This window comes from Clinocottus analis, unplaced genomic scaffold (assembly GCF_023055335.1).
Source record: "Clinocottus analis isolate CAN_PGR_092001 unplaced genomic scaffold, fCliAna1.0.p SCAF_1, whole genome shotgun sequence".
NCBI lineage: Eukaryota > Metazoa > Chordata > Actinopteri > Perciformes > Cottidae > Clinocottus > Clinocottus analis.
The window spans coordinates 4,389,946-4,415,000 of record NW_027175820.1 but is presented as its reverse complement, the minus strand read 5'-3'; the positions used below and the strand labels follow the sequence as shown (position 1 = coordinate 4,415,000).

The 25,055-nt window shown below is 43.0% G+C and overlaps 1 protein-coding gene across 2 annotated transcripts in view; it reads right to left on the bottom strand.

Annotated features, from left to right (window-relative positions):
- Positions 1–3,016: 3,016 nt before the first annotated feature.
- LOC137785667 (C-myc promoter-binding protein-like) overlaps positions 3,017–25,055 on the bottom strand; it is a 55,535-nt gene continuing 33,496 nt past the window's right edge. For both annotated transcript variants that reach the window (XM_068577109.1, XM_068577117.1), the window contains 19 exons: positions 22,425–22,558; positions 20,557–20,689; positions 20,238–20,444; positions 19,726–19,854; positions 18,112–18,253; positions 16,497–16,619; positions 15,120–15,230; positions 14,058–14,207; positions 12,478–13,535; positions 11,588–11,816; positions 11,366–11,469; positions 10,901–11,076; positions 10,483–10,650; positions 9,212–9,386; positions 8,193–8,447; positions 7,593–7,710; positions 5,968–6,130; positions 5,305–5,369; positions 3,017–4,544 (listed from right to left, as the gene is read on the bottom strand). In XM_068577109.1, the coding sequence (XP_068433210.1) occupies positions 4,408–4,544; positions 5,305–5,369; positions 5,968–6,130; positions 7,593–7,710; positions 8,193–8,447; positions 9,212–9,386; positions 10,483–10,650; positions 10,901–11,076; positions 11,366–11,469; positions 11,588–11,816; positions 12,478–13,535; positions 14,058–14,207; positions 15,120–15,230; positions 16,497–16,619; positions 18,112–18,253; positions 19,726–19,854; positions 20,238–20,444; positions 20,557–20,689; positions 22,425–22,558 (3,777 nt within the window). In that variant the 3' untranslated portion in view covers positions 3,017–4,407. The remainder of the gene's footprint in view (positions 4,545–5,304; positions 5,370–5,967; positions 6,131–7,592; positions 7,711–8,192; positions 8,448–9,211; positions 9,387–10,482; positions 10,651–10,900; positions 11,077–11,365; positions 11,470–11,587; positions 11,817–12,477; positions 13,536–14,057; positions 14,208–15,119; positions 15,231–16,496; positions 16,620–18,111; positions 18,254–19,725; positions 19,855–20,237; positions 20,445–20,556; positions 20,690–22,424; positions 22,559–25,055) is intronic.

Below are 25,055 nucleotides of genomic sequence, written 5' to 3'. Positions count from 1 at the left end.
TCAGCAACATGCTCGTTCATTACATCATTAATGGACGAGTAAATATGGTGATTTGTGGTTTTCTTCTAATTGCGATCGAGTCCATTGATCACGACGATCTGATCCCCTGAAACATTTATTGGCATTAAAATGTTAATGGGTCCTATTGTGTGTGTTCTCGGTGTCTAAAGTATGAAGAATAATATTTAATTCCGCTTCAATTCTGCATGTTTGGTAAGAAGAACGTTCACCTATACGTGGCCGTTGATGAATTATGATCAATTCTTTCCCACAAAAGGTTCGTCAATGTATTGAAAGACAAAGAGTTTGTAAACGAGTGGTTCCCCCTTCGCTCATATTTTGGTTATAAATTACCAACAATAACCTGAATTGATTTGCTCATTAAGCATTCTCTTTGAATGTACAATTCTATTTTTATTTGTCATTTTATTGTATTCTACAGTACTTTAAATTGAATTATTATAAAGCACTGTATTTCAATGTATTTAATAATAATTTTAAATGTATTTTATATAAATTGGATTTTGAAATGTATTTTCTTCTATTCTCATTTTTTATTTCATTATTTTTTTTCAAATGTATTTTATTATAATTCTAATTGTATTTAAATGTATTGTTTTTCATTTTTATACATTTTCTTCTATTTATAAAGTTTTTATAATTTTATTTAATTTGACATTTAATTAGTTTTGATCCATTTTCTGTTAATTGAATTTATAAGTATTTGTAATTTATCTCATTGTATACTAAATTGTATTTAATTTGTATTGTTATGTTATTCTGGTCGAGGATATACGTGTTTATGCTGAGACATTATTCAAAGAAAATCTTTGTTGTTTATTTTCATTATTTGTGTTTTTTCCAGATTTTTTCAGTTTTGCAGTTTGAAAATAAGAAATAAACCTGAGTGCTGCCCTCTGGTGGAGGGGCTGTGGGACTTTCACAGAACACACACACATATATATATATATATATATATATATATATATATATATATATATATATATATATATATATACACACACACATATATATATATATATATATATATATATATATATATATATATATACACACACACATATATATATATATATATATATATATATATATATATATATATATATATATATATATATATATATACACACACACATATATATATATATATATATATATATATATGTATATGTATGTATATATACATACACATATATATATATATATATATATATATATATATATACATATACACTTATATATATATATATATTTATATAAATATATATATATATATAAATATATATATATAAATACTAATTGTTTGCAAAAGGACGCAAGTGAATTACAAAAGTGTGTTGGAGCCTCAAACGTCTTCTTGCATGTGTACATGTATGTGTGTATGTACATACCTCTAAATACATGTGCTTGTGTATGTACATATGTGTATGTTTGTACCTGTATATGTACTAATGTATGTATGTTTGTACCTGTACATGTATGTACGTATATACGTACATGTGTGTACGCGCATGTCTGCACCTATACATGTATGTATGTATATACATACATGTATGTGAGTGTGTGTGCGTTTCAAAGAACTGAGGACGATAAATATAAAATTCCATCTTCAGATCTTTTTTTTTTTTCACAGAGAAAACAACAACAACAACAACGAGTTGAAGGGATTTTATTGTATTTACAGCCGGCGTCCCGTAGACCGGCTCGCTGGACAGAACCACCACGTCTGAAAAGGTCCGTCAGCACATTCGTTACAAAAATGTGATTTCTACAACTGTACAGGAAGTCTTGTACAACCGGCTGAGCTTCATGAGACCCTCAGGGGCCCAGAGGGTCCTCCTTCAGCCGTGTGAGCTACATACCATCCTAAGGGCCCCAGAGGGTCCTCCTTCAGCCGCTAGACTTCAGGAGATCCTTAGGGGCCCTAAAGGGTCCTCCTTCAGCCGTGTGAGCTTCAGGTGACCCTCAGGGGCCTCAGAGGGTCCTCCTTCACAGACAAACTTCTTCTCCAGTTTCATCCCTTTCATCTTTACCTGCGATAAACTTTTAAGTTTCACAGGAAATAAAATCAGAACTTTTTTTTATGTGCAGATGAGATGTTTGTTAAAAAAAACCCACACAAATATGAAGTGACACGTTCACGAACACATGTGCCGTTTTGGTTTTACATTTTCACTATTACAGTCTGGATAAACTTTCCGTACCGTTTTCTAAACACACATTTTAACACAGAATGTGTGAAAGTTTTCAGTGTTTTTTGTATGTTTTGGTAAAGTTTGATGAAATAATCTTCTGCCCACAGAGACACATTCTGTTCTTTTCTTCTTTTTCTGAAGCGTTACCAGCTGGTCGGGTGTTCGCGTCCCTTCTGCGCGAGAACGACGAGATTCAAACCAGAGCTGAGCGATGTGACCACAGATATGAACTCGTTTCTATCGCCATGTCGACTAAGCAGCAGCCAAACGGGATTATTATCTGAATCAACGTCACTTATTAACGTCCATTATTAACATCACTTATTGACGCCACTTATCAACGTCCTTTAATCTATTAATATACATTTTTAACGTCCTTTATTTAAGCAATGTAATTTATTGACGTAATTGTTTACGTAATTTACGCCATATATTAATGTAATTGATTAACCTAATGTATTAATATACTTAATGAACCTAATTAACATACTTAACACCATTTATTTCCGTATTTTTATTCACATAATCTATTTACGTAATTTATTTATAAAATTAACATACTTTATCAACAACATTAACATTATTCATTGACATCCTTTATTTTATTATTGTATATATTTATTAACACAATTTATTAATTCACTTTAATGTATTATCTCTGTTTAATTGAATGTATTATATGAATAAATATACTAATTTATTCATTTGAATATGTTAATATGCTCAATTAACATACACAATTTACATATGTAATTTGCTTTAAAAAATATTAATATAATGTAATTAACGTAATGCATTAATGTAATATAATTACACCATTTATTAATGTCAATTATTAACATTATATATTAAAGTCATTTTCTAAATCAGCTCGTATTATATACATATAAATATATCTCAATATTTTCACCTGAAACTCAAATGTCCATTTTTCAATAAAATTTAATTTGTGAATAATTTAATTAAGTGTGCAAGTATATTTATTTTATATAGACGATGCATGAAACGTGCTATATTGTGAAGCATGGCGTCATTGAGGAACAAAGCCACCTGAACGCATCGCCCAGCTCTCCATCATGAACTCGTTTGTTTTCTCATCGTCTTCTGTCTGCTCCAGTTTGATGTCCCGTCTTTATCGTAGCCGCTTGAGCTTTTAATTTGGCGAGTACAACATAGTAACAACTCTGTCGTCGGTCTCTGTCTTCTATGTCTCATTTTAATTATTTAGTAATTATTCTCTCCTGTGCTTGTGACTTACCAACAGCTGAAAAAAAAAGTTGTTGTAATACTTATTTCAGCCACCAGAGGCGCCACGACTCCATGCTCTAAATGCTGAGTTTTAACTCTCAGAAAGCATGTTTTCTTTGAATAATCACAAAAAAACACTATAAAGTTAGAAAAAGTTATTAATTTAAACTTATTCTTAAGTCATAAACAAAGAGGAGAAAAACTTTTTAAATCCCTCTCAGAGCTTCCGTCGTCGGCGCTCCACGGTGACGAGACTTAATTAAAAAAAAAGGTCAAAAACAACAAAGAAACAAAACTTCACACAGGATGAAGAACTCTTGTTGCAGCGCTGACGTTTATCTTCAGATACCGGAGGAACATTAGCGTTGTTTGAAAACGTTTAAACATTAAAAAATGACAAATACCTTCCTAATCTGCTTCTCTGCTGATCATTCGGACCATTATGTCATCAAGCATGACATAATTTTGTCTCCGAGGTGGAAGGAATTCTTCTGGATTTATTGATCATTGGAGCTCGAGTTAAAAGCTTTTCCTCTTTGTTTCGTTGACGCTTTGACACCTTCAAGATATTAATGCTCATTTACAACAGACACTAGATCCAGTCGCTCCACTTTAAAACACGACACACAGACACGACAATAAATAAAGCTTATTTTGTATAAATAAAGTTCAAGGTAAAATATTGCTAATATTAGACTTCATATGCTTTATAAATGTTGCATTTAAAAAAAAAAAGAGATGCTCTTCTGCTGTGTATTTACAGTTTTCACAGGATGACGTTGTGTTTATGAACCGTGTGGCTCGTGTTTCCATCTTCAGGCTGCGAAACGCCTCCTTGGGATTTTCTCAAAGAACATTCACAGTCTTGCGACGGGTTTCCTGAGCTCGTCTTAAAGCGATGGCGTAGGGGAGGTGAGAGTTCAGGTGTGTGTGTGTGTGTGTGTTACAGGTACGGCTCTCCAAACGTCCGGCGGCACTCCATGACCCCGGTGCTGGGAGGCCGGTCACAGTTGTGGGTCAGCTTCACCAGGCTCGGCGCCAAGCGGTCGTACGCTAGCTTGTACTCACGATCGAAAGAGTCTGAGGAAGAGGAGAAGAATCTAAACATTTTTCATCTCCATCCAGGGGCGGACTGGCCATGAGGGATGCTGGGGAGAGCCCCGGTGGGCTGGGGCCGACCCACCTACATCGCCAGCCGGCCCTTCCTCTAACACCGCCGGCCCAACTACATTCTGTGCTTCACAGAACACGTTGAATTTACTCTAAAAGCTAAAGTTAAGGAATCGCTGACTGACTTTTATACTAGTCTTCGCAATCTGTATTCACATTCATGGTTTTTGGCAATTTGAGGACATTCTGCCTTCGTTTTAATCCAGAACACTGGCACTCCGGCAGACTCGAAACGTACATTTAAGTTTCATTTTTGGGGCCACGTCATCGTAGACTCTGACATGTGTCAAGAGTAAGAGGCTCAGACGCATAGACGGACGTATCCGCTCATTTTTCAAAATAAAACCGGCCTTGATTATTTTTTTTTCATGCTTTCTGTGCGGCCCGATACCAAGGGGACGTTGCGTCACTCGCTCGCAGACGAAGACGTTGTTTTAGCGTGATTCAACATGACACCAACATGTAAATCCTTCCGATGTCACTATTATGGACCTGGGCTGCAGAGTTAGTTTGGGTTCTGATACTTATTTTTTTGTTATGCACCTTCAACACCTCTACACATGCCCACGCCCACACACACACATTTTTCTGACCAGTAAAAATAAATAGTGTGAACAACAAATGTAACCACGAACACTGATGAAAATAAAATCACAAAACGATGACTCACCAATGTCAATGTTGTCTTTCCCCAGAGCCACCAGGGAGAGGAAAAGGATGTCTCGGTACAAACTCCTGAGGAGAAAAGAAACGAGGTGAAGTTTGTTTAAGAATAGATTGTGTTACACATCCTTTAAACAAAAAATAATTGTAATTATGTTGTCACATAATATCTCGTGGAGAATCTTTACTTGTTTGTGTGATGAACTGTTGTTTTTGTGACTTTCAGTACGAGGTTGATGTGTGGAACAGTTCAAAACGTACAGTACAGTGTTCAACAACACGGAGGCATCGTAGTTTAAACTTTATTACTCTTTTTTAATCTCAGACAGTCTATGAAAAGTAGCATTTTGGCCGTCACTTCCAGTTTTTGTTTTTGTTAAGAACCTGTGAACAAGGTCCTTCTTCCTTCCTTTCTTACCTTTCACAATAAAAGCCTTAGATATGCGTGTGTGTATATATACAAATACACACTATCCGCTGGCGAGTACTTCATATTTGTGTCATTTATTCGTCACATCACAGGTGTATGAATCTTCTTCATCGTCAAAGGAAAGATGTTTGTAAAGACGACACAACGAGCACGCGTTAGTTCACACAGGGAAGATTCTCTACGCCTGTGTTTTTAAAGTGGAATAACTGAATAATCCTAATGAGTTGCGTCGCTGCTGACCTTTGCCTCTTGACCCCGAGCGTCTGCCCCAGCAGCGTCAGCAGCTGAGCCATCGGCCGGCTGACGTCGTTCCTCTGGATGCTCCTCACGACGCTCTGCAGCAACTCCTCGCTGAGTGGCTTCTCCTCCTCCGGGACCGGCCGGGACAGAGGGTAACCCACATCTACAGAGACACACACACACACACACACACACACACACACACACACACACACACACACACACACACACACACACAAGCACGCACAAGCACGCAGGCACACACACACGGTTCAGTGTTGGATTTGTCTTTTTAGTGCTGAAGACATAAAAGAATGATGGTGAATGAGGATGTTTTTATCTTCGATTATCTCAAATGAAAAGTACTTGTATTTGTACTGCTTTAAAGCAGTACTTCATCTGACACATATATCAATTAATCAAAGTTTTATTACAGAATCAAGGTCCAGATAATACAAAAAAAGCATTATATAAAATAAAATACATATAAAAGCACAGAGATTTTTTGTGTGTATGTATACACATACATACACACACACACACGTTAAAGTATTGCAAAAGGAGCAATATTCCCAAAAACTATATCGTTACTATAATTATAGAATTAGAATTATTGTCTATTATTGTCTAAATAAACTGAATGATTTATGTTTACTTCATTTTCTTTCCTCGTGTATTTAGAGTAGAACAAATACAAATAACATTAAAAACTACTTTTAATTTGTCCAAATTTTAATATATATTAAAAAAAAACTTTTAGTTTTGGTTCAAACTAAATTTAGATTAAATGCAGATAAATTCTCCTAAACATTCAACTGGATGTCAGCGAGTGGAGAAACACATTCACCAGAGATGCAAAGCCACATTCAAAGCACTGGGCTGTGTTTGAGACGAACAATAACAATAACACAACAATAAAAATCATCGAAAACACTGAGACCATGAAAAACACGGGTAGCGGCTGACGTTCCACAGACGACACTGTGATGCATTGAGCAAAGAGACACAAACGACAAGACTCATCTGAGGGAGACGAACACTCACTCTCTAACAACAGAGTGCAATTAAGGCCTGCAAGACAGAGAGTACACAGCCGTTAGCACACAGCCGTTAGCACACAGCCGTTAGCACACCAGGTAGACGACTCCCGGGGCGAGGAGCTAGCTGCCAGGAGAAGGAGCGAGTCGGCGCCTACCAGAAGGAGGAGCTAACCGCCGACTACCAGGAAGAGGAGCTAGACCGCCTACCAGGAGGAGGAGCTAGCCACTGACTATCAGGAGGAGGAGCTAGACACCGCCGACTCCAAAGAGGAGGAGCTATCCGCTGCCGCCTCCCTAGAGGAGGAGCTATCCGCCGACCACCAGGAAGAGGAGCTAGCCGGCGCCTACCAGGAGGAGCTAGTAGCCACCAACTTCCGAGAGGAGGAGCTAGATGTCGACCACCAGGAGGAGGAGCTAGCCACCAACTTCCAGGAGGAGGAGCTAGTTGCCACCTCCTGAGAGAAGAAGCTAGCCGCCGACTACCAGGAGGAGTAGCTAGCTTCTCGAGATACTCTATAAATGTGTTTTTCTTTTGCTGCTTTGAGGAAAATTGAAGATGAATTCAGTTTAAAGGAGCCGACTCACTGAAGGTGTTCCAGAGGATGTAGAGCGGCTGGACCGAGTCCTGGTGCAGCTTCAGGTTGTCCCACAGGATCTGGATCAACACGTGTTTACTGTCCTCGGACATCCAGTGACGGGGGATCTGAGAGAGAGATGGAGAGAGAGAAGGAGAGAGAGAGAGAGGGAGGAAGGGAGAGACAGACAGAAAGAGTGTCAGTCTGACGTTTGTTGTTTTCAGACTAATTACCCTAATTATCGTGTATTGTCTGTGTGTATGCATTGTGAGTGGATGTATTGTGTATATTTCGTGTGTTTGTATTGTGTTTGTATTGCATATATTTTGTGTGTATGTTATTGTGTGTGCATGTATTGTTTCTGCTGTGTTTATGTACTGTGTATGTATTGTATGTATTTTGTGTGTATGTATTGCATGTATGTACTGTATCTATTTTGTGTATATGTATTACGTGTGTATGTATCGTGGATGTATTGTGTATGCATTGTGTGTACTGTGTATTAATTGTGTGTGCATGCATTGTGTCTGCTGTGTTTATGTATTGTGTATGTAGCATGTGCATTTTGTGTGGATGTATTGTGTATGCATTGCGTGTCTGCTGTGTGTACCTGGGACTCCCGGTTGCAGTGCTCTGAGGTGAGCATGAGGCCGGGCAGGTTGCTGGGCAGGTCCAGGCGCCTGAAGTACCAGACCAGGTTCCAGTAGATGATGGGGTGCTGGTCCACCACGTCGGCCTCCGTGATCACCGGGTCGCCCTCGTTCTCCAGCAGGCTCTCCAGCTCCTTCCACAGCACCAGCGGGCTCAGGTAGGGCACTGTCACCGGCTCGGGGTGGTGGAGCCGCCACTCCATGCTCAGCGGGTCCTTTGAGGGGCAAGAGGGGAGGGTCAGATCCAGATCCAGAGCCGGTCGAACCAGAGGCAGGTCTTAGAGGAGGGATTTAAAACCCTATAAGCAGGTTTGGGCCGGTTCTTTTTAAATTGCTTCCATCACATTTTGCTCTCTGGAGTCTTGGATTGTCTTCGTAATATAAAAGTGTGTATTGTGTGTGTATGTATTGTGTGCATTTAGTGTCTATTTAGTGTGTGCTGTACATGTGTTATTGTTTGTGTATGTATTGTTTATGCATTTATTGTGTGTATTGTTTATATATATAGATATATATATAACTATATCTATATCTATCTATATATATATCTATATATATATATCTCTATCTATCTATCTATCTATCTATCTATCTATATATATATATATATATATATATATATATATATATATATATATATATATATATATATATATATAGATAGATATACATATAGATATATATAGATCTATATATAAATATATCACAATGCTAAGATTTGTTTCGGCTGCTTTTTCCTGTGTCCGTCCCACATCAAGGACCCTTGGCTGTGATATATAAATGGTATTTTTTTTGCGATTGCTTAAAGAAAACCTTCTGTTCGCGACCTGGTTTTGGGGTTCAGAGTCTTAAATATAATCCAATCTAACTTTCTTTCACCAACGACAGCGTTTTGTTCTCTTTGTACAAAAACTAAAGAACATTTATCAGCAAAGAGACTTAAAGTTTTGGGTTTTTGGGGTTAGAACCCACACCGTACCGTGGCCTCGTTCAGTCGACTGGGCAGGCTTCCCGACGTCGGCACGCCGCGCGTGCGGCGCGGCTCCTCGTCCAGAGGCCCAAAGGCGCTGATGCTGCGAGCCATCGCTGACCCGGGGGACGGAGAGCCCTGCCGGCGCTCTGAAGGTATGCTGATCCCTTGAGTGGGCGGAGTCCTGTGGGAGGGGGCGTGGTCACAACTTAGGAAGACATCTTGATTTCAATTCAAGGCAGTTTGTTCTTTTTAGTTTCGAGGCTGGGTTCCTCCTCTTTGTTAGTGAGGAAGTCTAATGAAATATAAAAGAGGGAAAACTCTTATTATTATTATTTCAAGTGTGGATTCTTTGTTTTTGTCTTTTGTTTTTTACCAGTTAAAAAAAAGTGTTTTCGGTGAATGAAGATGTGGAAAAACGTAATTTCTTTGAAATAACGATATTGACTGTATTTAATCCTTAATATCATATCAAAACGTCTGCAGAGAGTCAACATCAAGGAGGTTCTAAATTGTCTTCTTGCAGTTTAAAAACTGATTTGTTAAATCAAATTAAACAAAACATTTGTAAATTAAATCAAAAAAGATTACGTTCATAATCAGAATTTATGCAGTGGAGAATCAGAAATAACATTATTCTTGTGAATAATCTTGTGGCTACATCATCTACAATGCAACAGAACTGCTGACAGTTGAGATTGGGGTGTGTTGCAGCATCGATGAGCAGAGGGCGGAATTTTTTTAACTTAAAAGTGTCCTAGCGTGCGGCATCTTGTCGTCCAGTTACACGTTAATGAATATATAAATAATAATAATATAAGTGTTTGATACATTATTAAATAATGATGATGACGATGTTTTCAGGACCTTCTACTCCCCAAGAGACAGAGAGAGACGGAGAGAAAGGGGGAAGGAGGACGGGAGGAAGAGATAGAGAGAGCGGTAAGGAGGAAGGGAGGGAGACATAGAGAGAGAGAGAGGGGGGGGGGAAGGAGAGAGGGAAAGAGAGAGAGACAGAGGGATGGAGGGAGAGAGAGAGAGAGAGAGAGAGAGAGAGAGAAAGAGAGAGAGAGGGAGAGAGAGAGAGAGAGAGAGGGAGAGAAAGAGAGAAGATGAGATATAGGGAGAGACAGAAAAAAGATGAGATGGATAGAGAGAGGGAGAGACATTTTAAATTAAAACTTGGTATTTTAGCTTGCTGTATCTTGTGTCCAGGTACACATTGAATGAATATACACAAAAATAATAATAATAATAGTGTTTAAATTGTTATTCAGTACCTTCCACTCCCCGAACACTCCTGGACAGCAATCACAGGGGACGGAGGGAAGACGACGGTGGTGGGAAACGGCGTGGACAAGGTGGACGTCCCCGTGTCCAGACCGGTGGAGGCGGAGCACGACGAGGTCAGCGCCTCGTCCACCGACGGGCTTCCCTTCAGGAAGAGCCTGCGCACCCAGGAGGAAGTCAGGCGTTTACACCCTGAGGACTCACTTACTGTAAAATACATCGTATTCACTCTCAAAGCCTCATTTTCACAGATGTTAAAACATGCGTTTTCTATGAAGAATCATTTCTGTTTCTGTCCGAGGTCTAAATGTGCTGTCGGAATAATCGGAAAAACAAGTTACCGACTGAAAATCGGACAAAAGAAAGTTGGAATTACTCCAAATATGTCTGACAAGCGCTGCCGCCTACCTGCCGGGTCCTCTCATGTCCCGGATCTCCACATTGAGGAAGGGCAGGAAGGGGTTCCCGCAGAACGGACACGTGGTGTTCAGGTTGGAGTCATCCGCCGTCCAACCGGCCATGATCTCCTCGTCGTACACCAGAGAGTCACACGTCTTACAGCGAGAACAGCTGGAGATCAGCAGCTGGAGAGCGAGGGACAGGGGGCAGAGGGGAGGAGAGAGAGAAAGGGAGAGAAGGAAGCGAGAGAGAGAGGGAGGGAAAGGAAAGAGGGGGAGAGCAGGAGGAGAGAGAGAGAGAGAGAGAGAGAGAGAAAGAGAGAGAGAGAGAGAGAGAGAGAGAGAGAGAGATAGAGAAAGAGAGAGAGAGAGAGAGACAGGTCAGTTCAGTCTTTTTTTTGAGGGGTTTATTAGCATCAGCTTGATTTAAAAAACAAAAGGTATTTGGTTTTAAAGCCAGTTTTTCTCCTGGTACCTCCATGGCGTAGTTGTTGAAGATGCTGGTGTTGCTGGTGTAGCGCGAAGAGCCGAGGTCCGACTTGTCTGGCAAAGGGAAGTCAGGAGGCGAGAGCACGCATCCTGCAGGAAGGACGACAACAACGTGCTCCTCTGTAATGTGCCCGTGATCACCTAAAAGAACAAACTAACAAGATGGCTGTCATCGTAACGTTTGAAGGGAAGAAGTTGTTGCTGTTACCGGGGAGAAGAGACGTGGGTCTCCCGAGGCTGCAGCCCGCCGATGGGCTGTCCAGACGGCTGCGCAGGGGGCTGCGTCTGGGGCTCCTGCGGGGCCCCGCAGGGACGGTCCTCTGCGGGGACGCCAGGGGGCCGTCCGAACCCCCGCGATCCTCCTCGTCCAGCAGGGAGGAGCAGTCCGGATCTCCCAGGCCGAGGGAGGAGACACTGAGGCGGTCGCTGTGCCCGTCCTGGAGGAGCAGAGGATGTATACGTAAATATATATATTAATATATAAGATATAGATATAAGATAAAAACACACCTTAATGTTAAAAATACAGCAAACATACTTCATTTATTCTAAAGTGAAGAAACTAGACTTTATTTTCCTGACTTCTCCACTCAAATGCATCTAGTCAATGAGCTGAATCACTTGAGTCTAGAAACTTAATATACGAACACTGGTAAGCTAATGTTCATGTTGCCAGATACACAAGCCACAACAGCACTGAAGGTATCACATCAGTAGTGTCACTGACACTAACAAGCCACAAGATGGCAGCAGCACTCCTACTTCATTCATATATATATATATATATATATATTTTATAAAGCATACTCTAATTGACCATAATTTCCAAAATGGACATCATGCTGTATTGAAGAAGACTTGAAACTAGAGATTGAGACATAAACTCATGTTTACAATGTTTGCTAAGGAAATAAATCAAGAGAGAAGTAGAGTCATTTTTACAGACTTCTATACAACCAGAGGTGCCCCCTGGTGGTCAGGAGAGAGAATGCAGCTTTAACACATGAACCATAGACTTCACTTTACAGAACAGGAGTTTGCTACTGCAACCAGGGACCTCATGTGATTTAGAAATCAGTTAAACTTGATGACAGGTACCTTGGTGGGCGTGGTGTATGTGGCGAGACGGGAGTACCATCGGCTCGCCTTCTCCGCCACGCCCTTCCCGGCGGAGAACATGCTGGTTTTGAACACGTCGAGCGACGGCGTGAGCAGAGTGTCCAGAGCGAAGGAGGAGGAGGAGGGCGAAGGCGACGCCAGGCTCCCCCGATCTGCCCTGTCCCTGCGGGGACTGGGTCGGGGGCTGGCGCTGGGCGTGGTGCTGGAGCTGCGGCACGAGGGCGAGGACAGCAGGCGTTGGCGCGGGACGGGCCGGGAGGGCGACGGCGGGTGGAAGGTGCGGGAGCGCGTTACTCCGCCGGCCCTGAGGGGGGAGCCGTGGGGCAGGCTGGCCCTGCGGGGGGCCGAGAGCGAGGACGGGTGGAGGAGGAGGAGCGGGCTGGCGAGGTCCTGCAGGTCCAGGCTCGGCGTGCGGCTGCTCAGCGGGCTGCCCATGTGGTTCATGTAGAGCTCAATCTCCCGGGCCAGGTGCCCGCGGGCGCTCGGCGTCGTCCCGGCCTCGTCACCCTCCGGGTAACGGTCCTCGTTTGGCCGCTCCGTTTGAGACTCCGCGGCCAGCAGGGACAGCGGGTCGTAGCCAGCTTGGATGTCTGTGCGCTTCACGCAGCTCACGCCGCCGCCGCAGCTCACGCTGCGCTCCACGGGCTTCTTGTGGGATCTGCTAGACTTGGGTTTGTCTAGGTCCAGATCCTCCAAATCAAAAATGGCGTCCGTGTTACTTCTATCCTCGTCGCTGGAGTCCTGGCCCTCCTCATCCTGGCCCTCTTCGTCCTCCTCCCTGTGATCCATCCCGCCCAGAGCGAGCGAGCGAGGCCTCTTGCTCTTACTGAAGTTGGCGCCCGAGAGGATCTTCACGTCTGCGCCGAGGTGTCCCGTGATCTTATCCGGGTCGGTCTCCCCCCGGCTCATGCCCAGGCCGAGGACGCCGCCGCCCACCAAGTCCTCCAGAGCGCTTTTATGTCTCCTGAGCAAAGTGTTGGTGTGGACCTCGCCGATCTCATCCAGGGAGGAGGTGAAGAGGAGCCCCGCAACATGGCCTGAGAGACGGAAGGGAGAGAGAGGAGAGTTAATGAGGGGCGTTATGAATGTAAAATCTATGGATCTACAAATGGTCAGAAGTTGGGTGATGTGGACGACAGATGGTTGTAATCTGAAAGAGGTTGTGACCCCCCCCCCCCCCGCATACCCCACAAAAAAAACCCACAAGTCGGCTTGTCTCATCCAACCGTCGCCGATTCAAACAATTTCCAACAATTGTAATTTGTTTTGATTGTTTGAAATCATTTGAATCTACAATGTCTTCAAAGATTGAATTGTTCTTTCGTGTCGGCTTTTACTGGACATGTTTAAGGTGTGTGTGTGTGTGTGTGTGTGCGTGTGTGTGTGTGTGTGAGAGCACGACTTTCAAACATCAAACTCTCCTGACTGACGATATCAGGAAACATCTAACCATGAAGCTTCAAATCCTGTCGTAGCGACGAGCCGAATGCGGCAATCACGCTTTGTGAAGAAAAAGCTGTCGTGGGTGTTGAAAGGATGAAACCATCGTTCTTGCTCACCTGCGCTGGCGGAGCTCCTGGGTTTGCAGGAGGCCTCGTCGTACGGACAGCTGCTGCGTACGATGCCGCGAGGCCGGGAGGAGGAAGGAGCCTCGGCGTCCAGCTGAGGGAGGAAGTCTTTACTGCCCTTGGTGCTCTCCGTCTCCGACACTGAGAACCAGAAGTCAACTTTAAAATAAGTCTTTGCTGTTGAAAAATACAGCTTGAAAACACGTCTGCAGGGGAGAAAGGGCAGAAATATTGCCGTGAAACTTCCCTACTTGATTATTTACATTGAGGCCATCACTTTTTGTCTTGCAACATCTATTTCCTCCATGTTTTTATGAATGAATGTAGTATACATGAGGTTATGAATGCTGTGTGTACAAACCCCTCTGCATAAACCCTCAGAATATAAATGTAGAAATGAAAGAGTAAAGTTTGGTGGATGTAAGAGCTGCTGAAGTGGAGATTTGTGGATCAGAGTCTGAGAACAAACTCATGGAGAGAAAACGTCCTTTAAGGAGATGTTTAGTTACATTACACACATTGTGAAGACTCTACAGGTGAATAAGATCAAAAAAATATCATAGTTATCACCATGAAACTTCACCACTTCATCACTGACAATAAGAGGAGGATTTATTGTATTACAAGTTGTATGAAGTGTGTTAAAATGTGTAGATGAAGCATTATCTAGTGGTAACTTTAGGTTAATTCAGGAGTAATCTACGGTCGCAAACAAAAAAAGTAGTGAAATAAACACAGGAATGTGTATTCTAGATGTTTTCTCTCCACTAGTCTGAAAGAAGACGCGTTGTCGAAGGAAAAAATACGACATTGATCGGTGCGTGAAAGAACGATGATTTTGCATGAGCCGTCTCATCCTAAAATAAGAAATTGCGACCGAACTGCTTTGATGTTGAAAAACCTCAGAGAACGACTCCTCTCTGAGGAGAAAGATCAAGGCAGAGGAAGAGGAAACCCCGCGCGGCGCCGAGGCAGCTGTCGACCTATCGCTTCTTTTTTTTTCAGGAGGTACAGCAGACAGAAATGTGAGATGGGATCAGACGGCCTACTGACGGGAGCTGCAGTCGCTCTCCTTCTTGTCGTCTTTGGCGTCCTGAGCTCCGGCGTCTCCTCTCCGAACCTCCTCTTTGGACAGCGAGTTGTAGCCCAAATCTGATTGGTCCCCTGGAGAGAGGGAACGGAGAAAGAGAGAAACGGCATGAGTTGAGAGGGACACAAGTCTCTAGATCACTGGTTCTCTTTTTCCAGTTATGCGCATATTGACCAGCGCAAAGCATTGTGGGTGGAGAAAAAAAAGATGCAATACACAGTGCTGTGCCATCAGTGTCTGATTTAATATAGAATATTATAAAAAATCTGTACCTGTGTCTGTGTGTTTATTCGTTACATTTTGCTTTAAAAAGTCAGTCAACTGATTAATTGAAGAGTGGCATTGGATCAGCGCTTCATACCTCGATATCGGGACTGAAGAAGAAGTGAGACGGATGGAAAGACACAAAAGTCCCTTCAGGACTGTGATATATATATATATATATATATATATATATATATATATATATATATATATATATATATATATATATATATATATAATTATAAATAATCACTGCTTCCCTCCTGCTGTGGTTCCCTCTCACAAAAGGAGCCGTCTCCGTGATTAAAAATAATTTCCATAAATCAAAAAAAAAAGAATGTGCCTTTGGGTAATTACTCGCCATAGCTGACAATGACACACCACCACGCTGTGAAGCGGGAGAACAGGGAGAGAGAGAGAGAGACAGAAACATCGAACAGAGAGAGAACTTAGAGAATAGAGAGAGAGAGAGAAAAGGAGCAGAGAGAGAGAGAGAGAGAGAGAGAGAGAGAGAGAGAGAGAGAGAGAGAGAGAGAGAGAATAGAGAACAGAGAAAGAAAAGAAAAGTGTGACGCTGAAAAAGGCTCGAAGACGACGAGGAACGTGGCGGATGAGACGGATAAATGAGCGAGAGAAGGCCAGACATGCAGACCTGAGGATTACCTGGGCGGAGGGTGGCTTCTCTGAGCTCGGGGCCCCCCCTGTGTGGGGGGTGGACCACCGGGGCCCCGCCCCCCACGCCGCTGCCCCCACGGCCGACTGCATGCAGGGCAACACAGGCAGGGCCAGAGGGAAGGGCAGGGTCAGGGACAGAGCACAGCAGAAACCATGGCCACACGCACACGCACACACACACACACGCACGCACACGCACACGCACACGCACACGCACACACACACAGGGATGGACAGCGGGGAGGATGAGGGAGGAAAACGAGGAAGAAGGCCGGTCGGTGAGCGAAAGAAGGAGGACACAAAAACAAAATAAACAAAATGTCATTGAAAGAAAAGATGTCGAAAAAGATGGCCGCCTGTGAGGGCCCGAGGGAGGAGAGAGGGGCATATGTTCAGAGTACCTGTGCTAGATCTATCGTCAGTGGGCTCTACTCGGGCGGCCCCGGAGGCGAAGCGGCCCAGGTTAGTGCCGGCACAGACGTCCAGGCTGCCGTGGCTCACGGCGTCCAGGTCGTTGCCGCCATCTGCCCAAAGACAACAAGGCGTTATAGGGGAGCCTCTCATTGCTCAGCACCGGGAACCTGATGACGAGAATCGTCCCATGAGGCCCGTCTTTTTGTAATTATCTTTAGAGAAAGGAACCGCATTTAGAAGGTCTCTTGTATCTGTAGTTTGATATAAATCCAGTTGTAAATGAGAGAAATGACCGAAGTCAAGTGTCTTTAAAATGTATAATTCTGTAATAATGTATGATAAAATAATAATTTGTCAGGGGTTAGACAATAGTTTAGTCACATAGTGTCCTAACAGTTTACAAAAAAGGAGCTGAACCGTAAACACCACCAGTCCGCAGGTCTCTTGGTAGCGGGCCGCACAGAAAAAAATGAATGAAAAAATAAAAAATGACCGGATACAACAGTCTGTGGGTCTGAGCCTCTGTCAGGTAACGAGAACCTCTTGACACATGTGAAGAGGTTACGTGAGACGTTACTACAAGATCCTAAGATCGCCAAAAAAAAAGCTCTTAAAAAAACATGCCTCCATTTCCAACATCCTGTCTTTGGAGTAGACCGGATAGGAAGCACACTCGTCGGGTGTCTCCCATCGCCCCCAGCAGGCTCCTGGCAGAGAAACAAGCTCAGGGCTCCCACTAATTTAAGTTGTATTTTTAAGCACTTTATTATTGGCTTCATGCCGGTCGTATCATTTAATTGCGTCATGTTTATTGCCCACACCGTGAAGGCCGGTCCGTAAAAAATTGTCTGACACGAAACTGGTCCGTGGCGCAAAAAAGGTTGTGGACCGCTGCTTTACATGTGAACTGGTACCCATTAAGAGGAAACTCCCAGTTAACTAGTTCCAATTAACTCCGAACAGAAACTAGAGTGTCGTTCAGCCTTGTGCATGTGATGCGCATCGTTTTACGCATTTGGTTAATTAAGTTCCCATATAACTCATTGATTTAAAAAAATGTGTTTCTTTAAAAGGAAAATCCCTCTCAAACTGTTTTGCACACATTGCATCTCCTCTCAAATAATACCAATGCTAGCAGCTACAATGTTAGCAGCTAAAATATTAGCAGCTACAATGTTACTAGCTAGAAGCTAAAATGTTAGCAGCTACAATGTTAGTAGCTAGCAGCTACAATATTAGCAGCTACAATGTTAGCATCTTTTATTACAACCGACACATTAGCGTTTAAGACGTGGAGGAAAGTTTGAGAAACCATGACGTGGCAGAAACAGTGGATCTCACATTGTTTGCCCGCGTTGTACTGAACGATTAACGTTGTTAGCTCCTCGTCGAACTGATTTATTTAAAGTTCCTTCTTCACTTATGTTAGTTACGTGTTTTGGATGTCATCTTTTTTCGCTTTAATACAGCTGGAAACCTCTCTTGAGCTACGAAAAAACAACCAGGTGTGATGCTGGACGTTGGCTTTGGAAAACCAGTAGTCCTAAACATGTGAGGGTGACCGGTTGGAGGGGATCCTCGGACGAGCAGCGCTCTCGTTACCTGACAGAGGACTCAGGGCGAGCGGGGCGGGCCGGCGGAGCGCCCGCTTGAACTGGGCCACGCCCAGAACCACGTTTCTCAGCTTCATCCACAGGAAGTATCCGCCTCTGGTGCTGGAGGGCCACGTGCTCTCCAACACCGCCTGGACACAGAGGAGGAGGAGGAGTAGGAGGAGCAGGAGGAACAAGAGGAGGAGGGGGGGGGGGAGAAGGAGTATGAGGAGGAGGAAAAGGAAGAGCAGGAGGAGAAGGAAGAGGAAGAAAAAGAGGAGAAGGAAGAGGGGGGGAGAAGAGGAAAAAGAGAAGGAAGAAGAGGAAACATCAGGAAAAGTAATAAAATGCATCCAATGACATTTTCTTGAAGCAATTTGGATATATATATCGATATATATATAGATATGTATATATTCCACAGTAAGCTATATTCATACTCGTGTCCTTGACTCCTTTCCCAAAGGACATTCATTCCTCTGCAGCAGTGTCAGGTATTTATCTGCAGTGAGGGAAACATGACTCCTCTTTTCCAAAGATGTTTTGAACCGAATATATAATGAATAAAACTTAATATACATAATAATACAACACCATCTGAAAAAATAACAGATGAAACCCACGGGAACATTTTCACCGTTGACTGACTTTTGTTACTTGTCAATTCCTCTGTGTTCCCTGTGTTGAAAACACCTTCACATACGCAAGAAAATAAACAAACACACTCGACTCTTCTGCACAATTTCAGCAGGAATTTAGTTTTTATTTCTGATTTGAGCTGTTCCTTCCTCCATTTCTTCATTTTATTTCAAATCGAACCCCATAAATATATGAAGTGCTCTGACGTAAAGAGAATAGATGAGCGCTTGTGCGCAAACCTCCTCCTACTCTTTGGACTTCAAAGACCTTAAAGAAGCATGAAAGGAGAGGATGCTGCTGCTGTAAAGGGGAGGAGGGAGAGGACCAGAGAGGAGCACTGTGCCACTGCATGTGGCTGCTGTGAGTCCCGGATACATTTTTTTAAAATGCACATCTGATGCAACGCCTCCGGTGACGGAAGATCTGATCGTACCGCTTTGTTTTGTTTCTGACACTTATTGTATTTTATTGCTGTATTTGTATTTTCCTCCATCACAGCTGATGGAAAAGAGGAGAATCGGTGGGTTGTCCGAAGACGGGCGACTCGATCCCCGGCTCCTCTGGTTTAATCGATTTAATCAGATGACTCGCTCTCAAATAAAGAAAGACTATAGTCTTGTGTGTCCCTGGATGTAAATGAGTGAATCAAAGATACAAATAAAAATAATCTGACTTTTACAGATAAATTAGCAGCGTTGTGTTGTGCATCTCGTGTGTCGTGGCAGCCTCTGCCATCAGTGTGCGAAAGTGTGTGTGAACGGGTGAGTGTCGACGTGGAGTGTTGGCTGGGGGAGGGGCTGTAGAACTGCAACAGGATGTTCACTGATTGTTTGACATGTGCGGTGTTGACTAAGTCAAACTCTCAGCAGAAGCAGCAGAATATTCCGAGCACAAGTCGGGAACAACACCCCCAGTGACGATACATTTATACCAGTCAGTGTGACGGGACCTCTCTCCAACCCCCTCACATTAGGATTCAACAGACCTTGTTGTAGTAGCCGTACGTGATGGCGTTGGGGTGCACGCCGGCCTTCTTCATCTCAAAGAGGACTCTGACGGCCAGAACGGGTTGGCCGTACTGGCCACACAGCTGCATCAGCACCCGGTAGCACACCTGAAACAGAACACACACACGCAATGACGGCCGAGCAGAAAGAGAACGGCCGCTGGAGACGGAGCGCGGCAGAAAGCTCAACTTAAACCATGCAGACATGGGACGGGGCCAAAAGTAAAAATGATATAACTAAATCACAATGTTATCCTAATAATAGTCAAAACATGCTGAAACCTGATAATCGTCAAAACATGCTGATCGCACCCTTCGCCTCATATTTGGGAAGAAATACTTTTATTGCGACACACACACACACACACACACACATATATATATATATATATATATATATATATATATATATATATATATATATATATATATAAATATATATATATACACACACACACACGTCATAGAATCTATATGAATGGCTGACATACCTCGTCGGGGGCCTGGAGCTTCTTCGCCTGCATCTTCCTGAGGACGTCGTACGCCGTGCGAAGCGCCCGCACCTTAGAGTGGCACACCTTCACGTACGCCGGCAGGCAGATGAACCACAGGCCGTAGCAGTGGCGCAGGAGGCACTTGGACCACAGCTGGGGGACGGACGAGTACTTCTTGGCGATCTTCTGGGCCGACTTGATCTCCTGCGGTGGAAAAAGGGACGTGAGGAAGTTCTTTCAAGTCGGCCTCGTGGCGCGGATTGTAAAAATCGACTCATCTCATCTTGGGATCGCCGAGGTTTGCTGCTTGGCTGACCTGTTTGGTGCGCCTGAACACGGGGGCGGGGCTTGTGGGGCAGCTGTGCCTGGCGGCGAGGCGGGAGGACGGGGTCCGCAGGCCCTCCACGGGGTCAAACAGGTCCAGGCTCAGCACCGGGAAGCCGTCGTACCTGGCGAGGAACGTGAGCATAAAACGTTAACAACATCCAACACGACTCCAAAGGCGGTCTGCTGGTAATAATCCGCATAGAGAGCGGATGATACAATCTGCAGATATATTGTGGTCATTATGGATTATTAGAAGCACTTAAACCCTTTGGTCATAAAACATTCAGTCTGAACACACACATTCAGACACACACAGGTCGGCAGCGATGGCCGGTCTCCGGTCCTCATTTGCATAATTAATTAAAATGACTTTCAACTCGATGTATTATTCAGATTTTTCCCTTTTCCTCCTGCTGTCCACCTACATCAAAAGCTTTATTATTGAAGCAGTGACGTAGGATTAAACAAATTATGTTTTTTTTTTAAATAATTCACTAGCATTTTGATAATAGTACACATAAACATAAACTCTCGTTGTTAATCCTTCACTGAAGTAAAAGTAAAGCAATACTACAGAGTGGAAATACAAGTAACGGGCTCCCATATAAATACTCATACTTCAGTAAAAGTACAGTACAAATACTTAAGTACCAAAAGTAAAAGTACTCAATATGGATGTCATGTATATTATATAAGTGGATTAAGTGGTACTTAAAATGTATATAGATAGATATAATATCTTTTTTGAAGGACTTTGAAGGATATAATATCTTTTTTGAAGGACTTAAGCCACCAACAGTTTTCATCACAGAAATGAATCCATCTTTATGATATGCCGAAACAAATCGATTTTGTAATTCTTTTTTTTTTTTTTGCACACACACACACACACACACACACACACAAAAGTTTCATTACCTTATAAAACTAAAGGTTACATTCTGGTTCCTCACTCGTTCTCAATTTCCCAGAGTTTACAAAAAAAAATAAAAGATTCTTTAAACCTCTGGGTTTCTGGGGATGATGGTCCTGTTCCTGAGTGGGATCTTTGTCTTTTGTTTACGTTATACTTCCCGTGAAGTTATTCTTTGTGAGACTTTGTAACTGTTGTAGCAGGCAGCGTGGTCCTACAATAACACGTTCTAATTCGACTAATCGAGTAAAAAGCACAAAATTTACCTTAGTATTAGTAGAAATGGAAGTACTCAAGCAAAGTACAAGTACCGCAAACTTGCACAACGTAGCAGTGTTCATAAACATTTGACCAATGGATTTCCATGACTTTAAACTAAATTTCCATGTGAAAAGTGATAAAATGTAGTATTTAAACTAGCAATGAGGATTCCAAAGCATACAGTATACCTTGAATGACACAAATGAAAGAGAGACAATAGTTTGATTAAAATAATAAACATGTATATAGATGCTTGTATGTATGCCTGCTATATTTTGAGCATCTTTCTTTTAAAAGCATATTCATTATTTCAAACTCAGCGTAAATGAACGTCATGAACACATGAATATAACACATTTACAAGACTTACAACACTTTTGGGTTTAATTTTTTTCAAGGACTTTCCGAGGCCTGGAAATAACCATTTTAAAATTCCATAACCTTTCCAGGTTTTCAATGACCGTAAGAACCTTGTTTGTACAAATCTCGCCTCATTTGAGAACCACTGCACTCGATATCAAACCACGAGATTAGAGAGCTCCGCGACACAGAACATGCAACACCTGGCCTGGAAATAACAATAAATAATAACCACTTTATGTCATGACTTTTCCAGGTTTTCCATGACTGTATGAACCCTGATGAGGTCACCTTCCACCTCTGAACCAGGTGAGAGTGGTTACCTGTAGCAGAGCGGGTACTCCTCCCCACCGGGGAGAGGAGGCAGCTCCGGAGGCGTGATGAAGACGGTGTGCTCGCTGCGCTGAGACTCGTCGGTCTCGATCAGCCGGGTCTCCTCCACTCGGTCGCTGTCCACCTGCAGGACACACACACTCATAACTCAGTGAAGTTCAACCTTTTTTTTTTAACTGGAGCATACATTTTAAAGGGCTTTGCAGCCGTCACTCTGACAGCAGGACGTCTGGAGAAAAGGAGTCTGGGGGAGAGGAGGGAGGATGACAGCAGGTGACCTAGATTTCCCGAGTGAGCACACTCCCCCCCCCCCCCTTTTTTTTTTACCCTCATTTGATTTATTCACTCTGCCTCACACCTCCATCACCACTCACACACACCCCAAGCACCATCTTCCTCCATTCACCTCCTACAGTGAAATATTCTTTTTAATGCAGAGTCTAATTATACCATGTTCAACATGTTTCAGATGAATATGCAGACCGTGCAATAACATTTGTACATATAATCCATCACTCCAACTAGTATTGACTGTACTTATATAATATACAGACATCAGTCTGGGTGGGTCTTGATTCGGGGACTTGTCAGTGTCGACTTGGTACTCGACTCGTGACTTCGTCCACAATATCTTTCGTTAGTGTGATAAATGTATTGCCAGCCGCCAGAGAGTCAAACTAACATCTCGGTGGCAGAGCGGACGACACTCATCACCACTGACATTTACTGGAGTCACTGCACATGTTTTACTGCAGAGGCAGAGCGGACAGAGAGGACTTCCAGCTTTACAGAGTAGATCTTAAAAGCTGGAGATTCGAGTTTTTATGATGGATATAAAAAAAAAAGAAGCATCATAAATTGAGAAGAGCTTAATGACGAGCCGCAGAGCTTTTATTCCTGGCAGACGGAAGGGAAGTGAAGCATTTGCTGAAAATTACAATTCATTATTTTTTAGTCTTATATTATAGAAATAATAATTATAAATAATAAAGCAGTCGAGTGTGGGAGACATAAGCAGTGTCTGTTCTTTGGTCTTTTTCAATTATTTATCTCGTATCTCAGCTGTCAAGGAACCAGCAGGAAAAGAAAAATAAATGGATGGAACAATATTTACCTAAATTGACACCAACGTTGGTGAATCATTGCTAATAAAAAAGGTTAGTTAAGACATTTTTAGGCAACTAAAAAAACTACTTTTAAGACGAAAAACAGAGTCTCAGACGAGACGACACTGTGCTGGAGACCTGTCAATCACCTTGTAACCCCGCCCTAAAGCATCGACTGCTTTATGATCTGATTGACTCGAAATGACCACAATTGACTAAATGAACATTATGCCGAATTAAAGACGACTTGAAACTAAAGATTGAGAGATAAACTCATGTTTACAATGTTTACTGAGGGAATAAATCAAGAGAGAAGTCGAGTCATTTTTATAGACTTCTAAACAACCAGAGGAGTCGCCCCCTGGTGGTCAGGATAGAGAATGCAGCTTTAACACATGAAGCATAGACTTCTATACAACCAGTGGAGTCGCCCCCTGGAGGTCAGGAGAGAGAATGCAGCTTTAACACATGAAGCACAGACTTCACTTTACACAACCGATGGTTTCCACCTGGTTTTGCTGCTGCAATGAGCTCCTTTACCTCAGGGATCAATACATTTTAACTTTATCTTTCTGTATGTGACGACTGTGTGTGTGTATTACCGGGGTGTGCTGACTGATGCATTGTGGGAGTAGATAATGTAATCCAGCCACAATGCAGAAAGACAGTCGGGGAAGAGGGCGGGGAGGGGGGGAATTTAATCGCTCGTGGAGCTGACACACACAAGGAGGACCGAGGAGACCAGGGGCCCCGCCCGGCGTCCTGGAAACGCTGGCCTCCAGATTCACTTCCACTATGTCTCAATTACAGCCAGAACACATACACATACACACACACACACACACACACACACACACACACACACACACACACACACACACACACACAAACCAAGGACGGCCAAGTCTATTTCAGAGTCTGTTACAAATGTCACCTGCAAAAACCGATGACCCACAGACGTGAATGGGGAACCGAGTGACTGCGAGAACTTTAAACTGTAAACACTAAAATTTAACCTTCAGCACACACACACACCCACACACACTCTATTAGAGGAACATTACTCTGTGAGCACATAGGGTCACAGGCGATACACTGACAGCCGCCCCAAGGCTCTTACGTCACACTGAAGGATGTGAGCTCAGGGGATGTTGAAAAAATATAACTTCCAGCTCCGCTAGCGCTCAAGAAACCCCCAGGGCGTCAAAAGCCCTGACTCTCGCCAGCCGTGAAACGTTTAGGGCATATACATTTTGGCAGAAAACCGTGCACGTGGAATTTCTAAGAAAACTGTACGCTGGCCGGCTCGAGACAAAATGCTGTCGCAGCAAATTTTGTGAATCTTCAAATATTCTTTTAAAAGATTTAAAAGATTTTGTGAAAGAGTTTGGATCACCAGGAACTCATTTAAATTGCATGCACATGAAAGCTCAAACTAAAGCTGCACCGGTGGAGGGTTTGTTTCAAAAGGCTTGCTGCTTTGATTTCAAGTACTTTGCGTCATGCACAAACAGC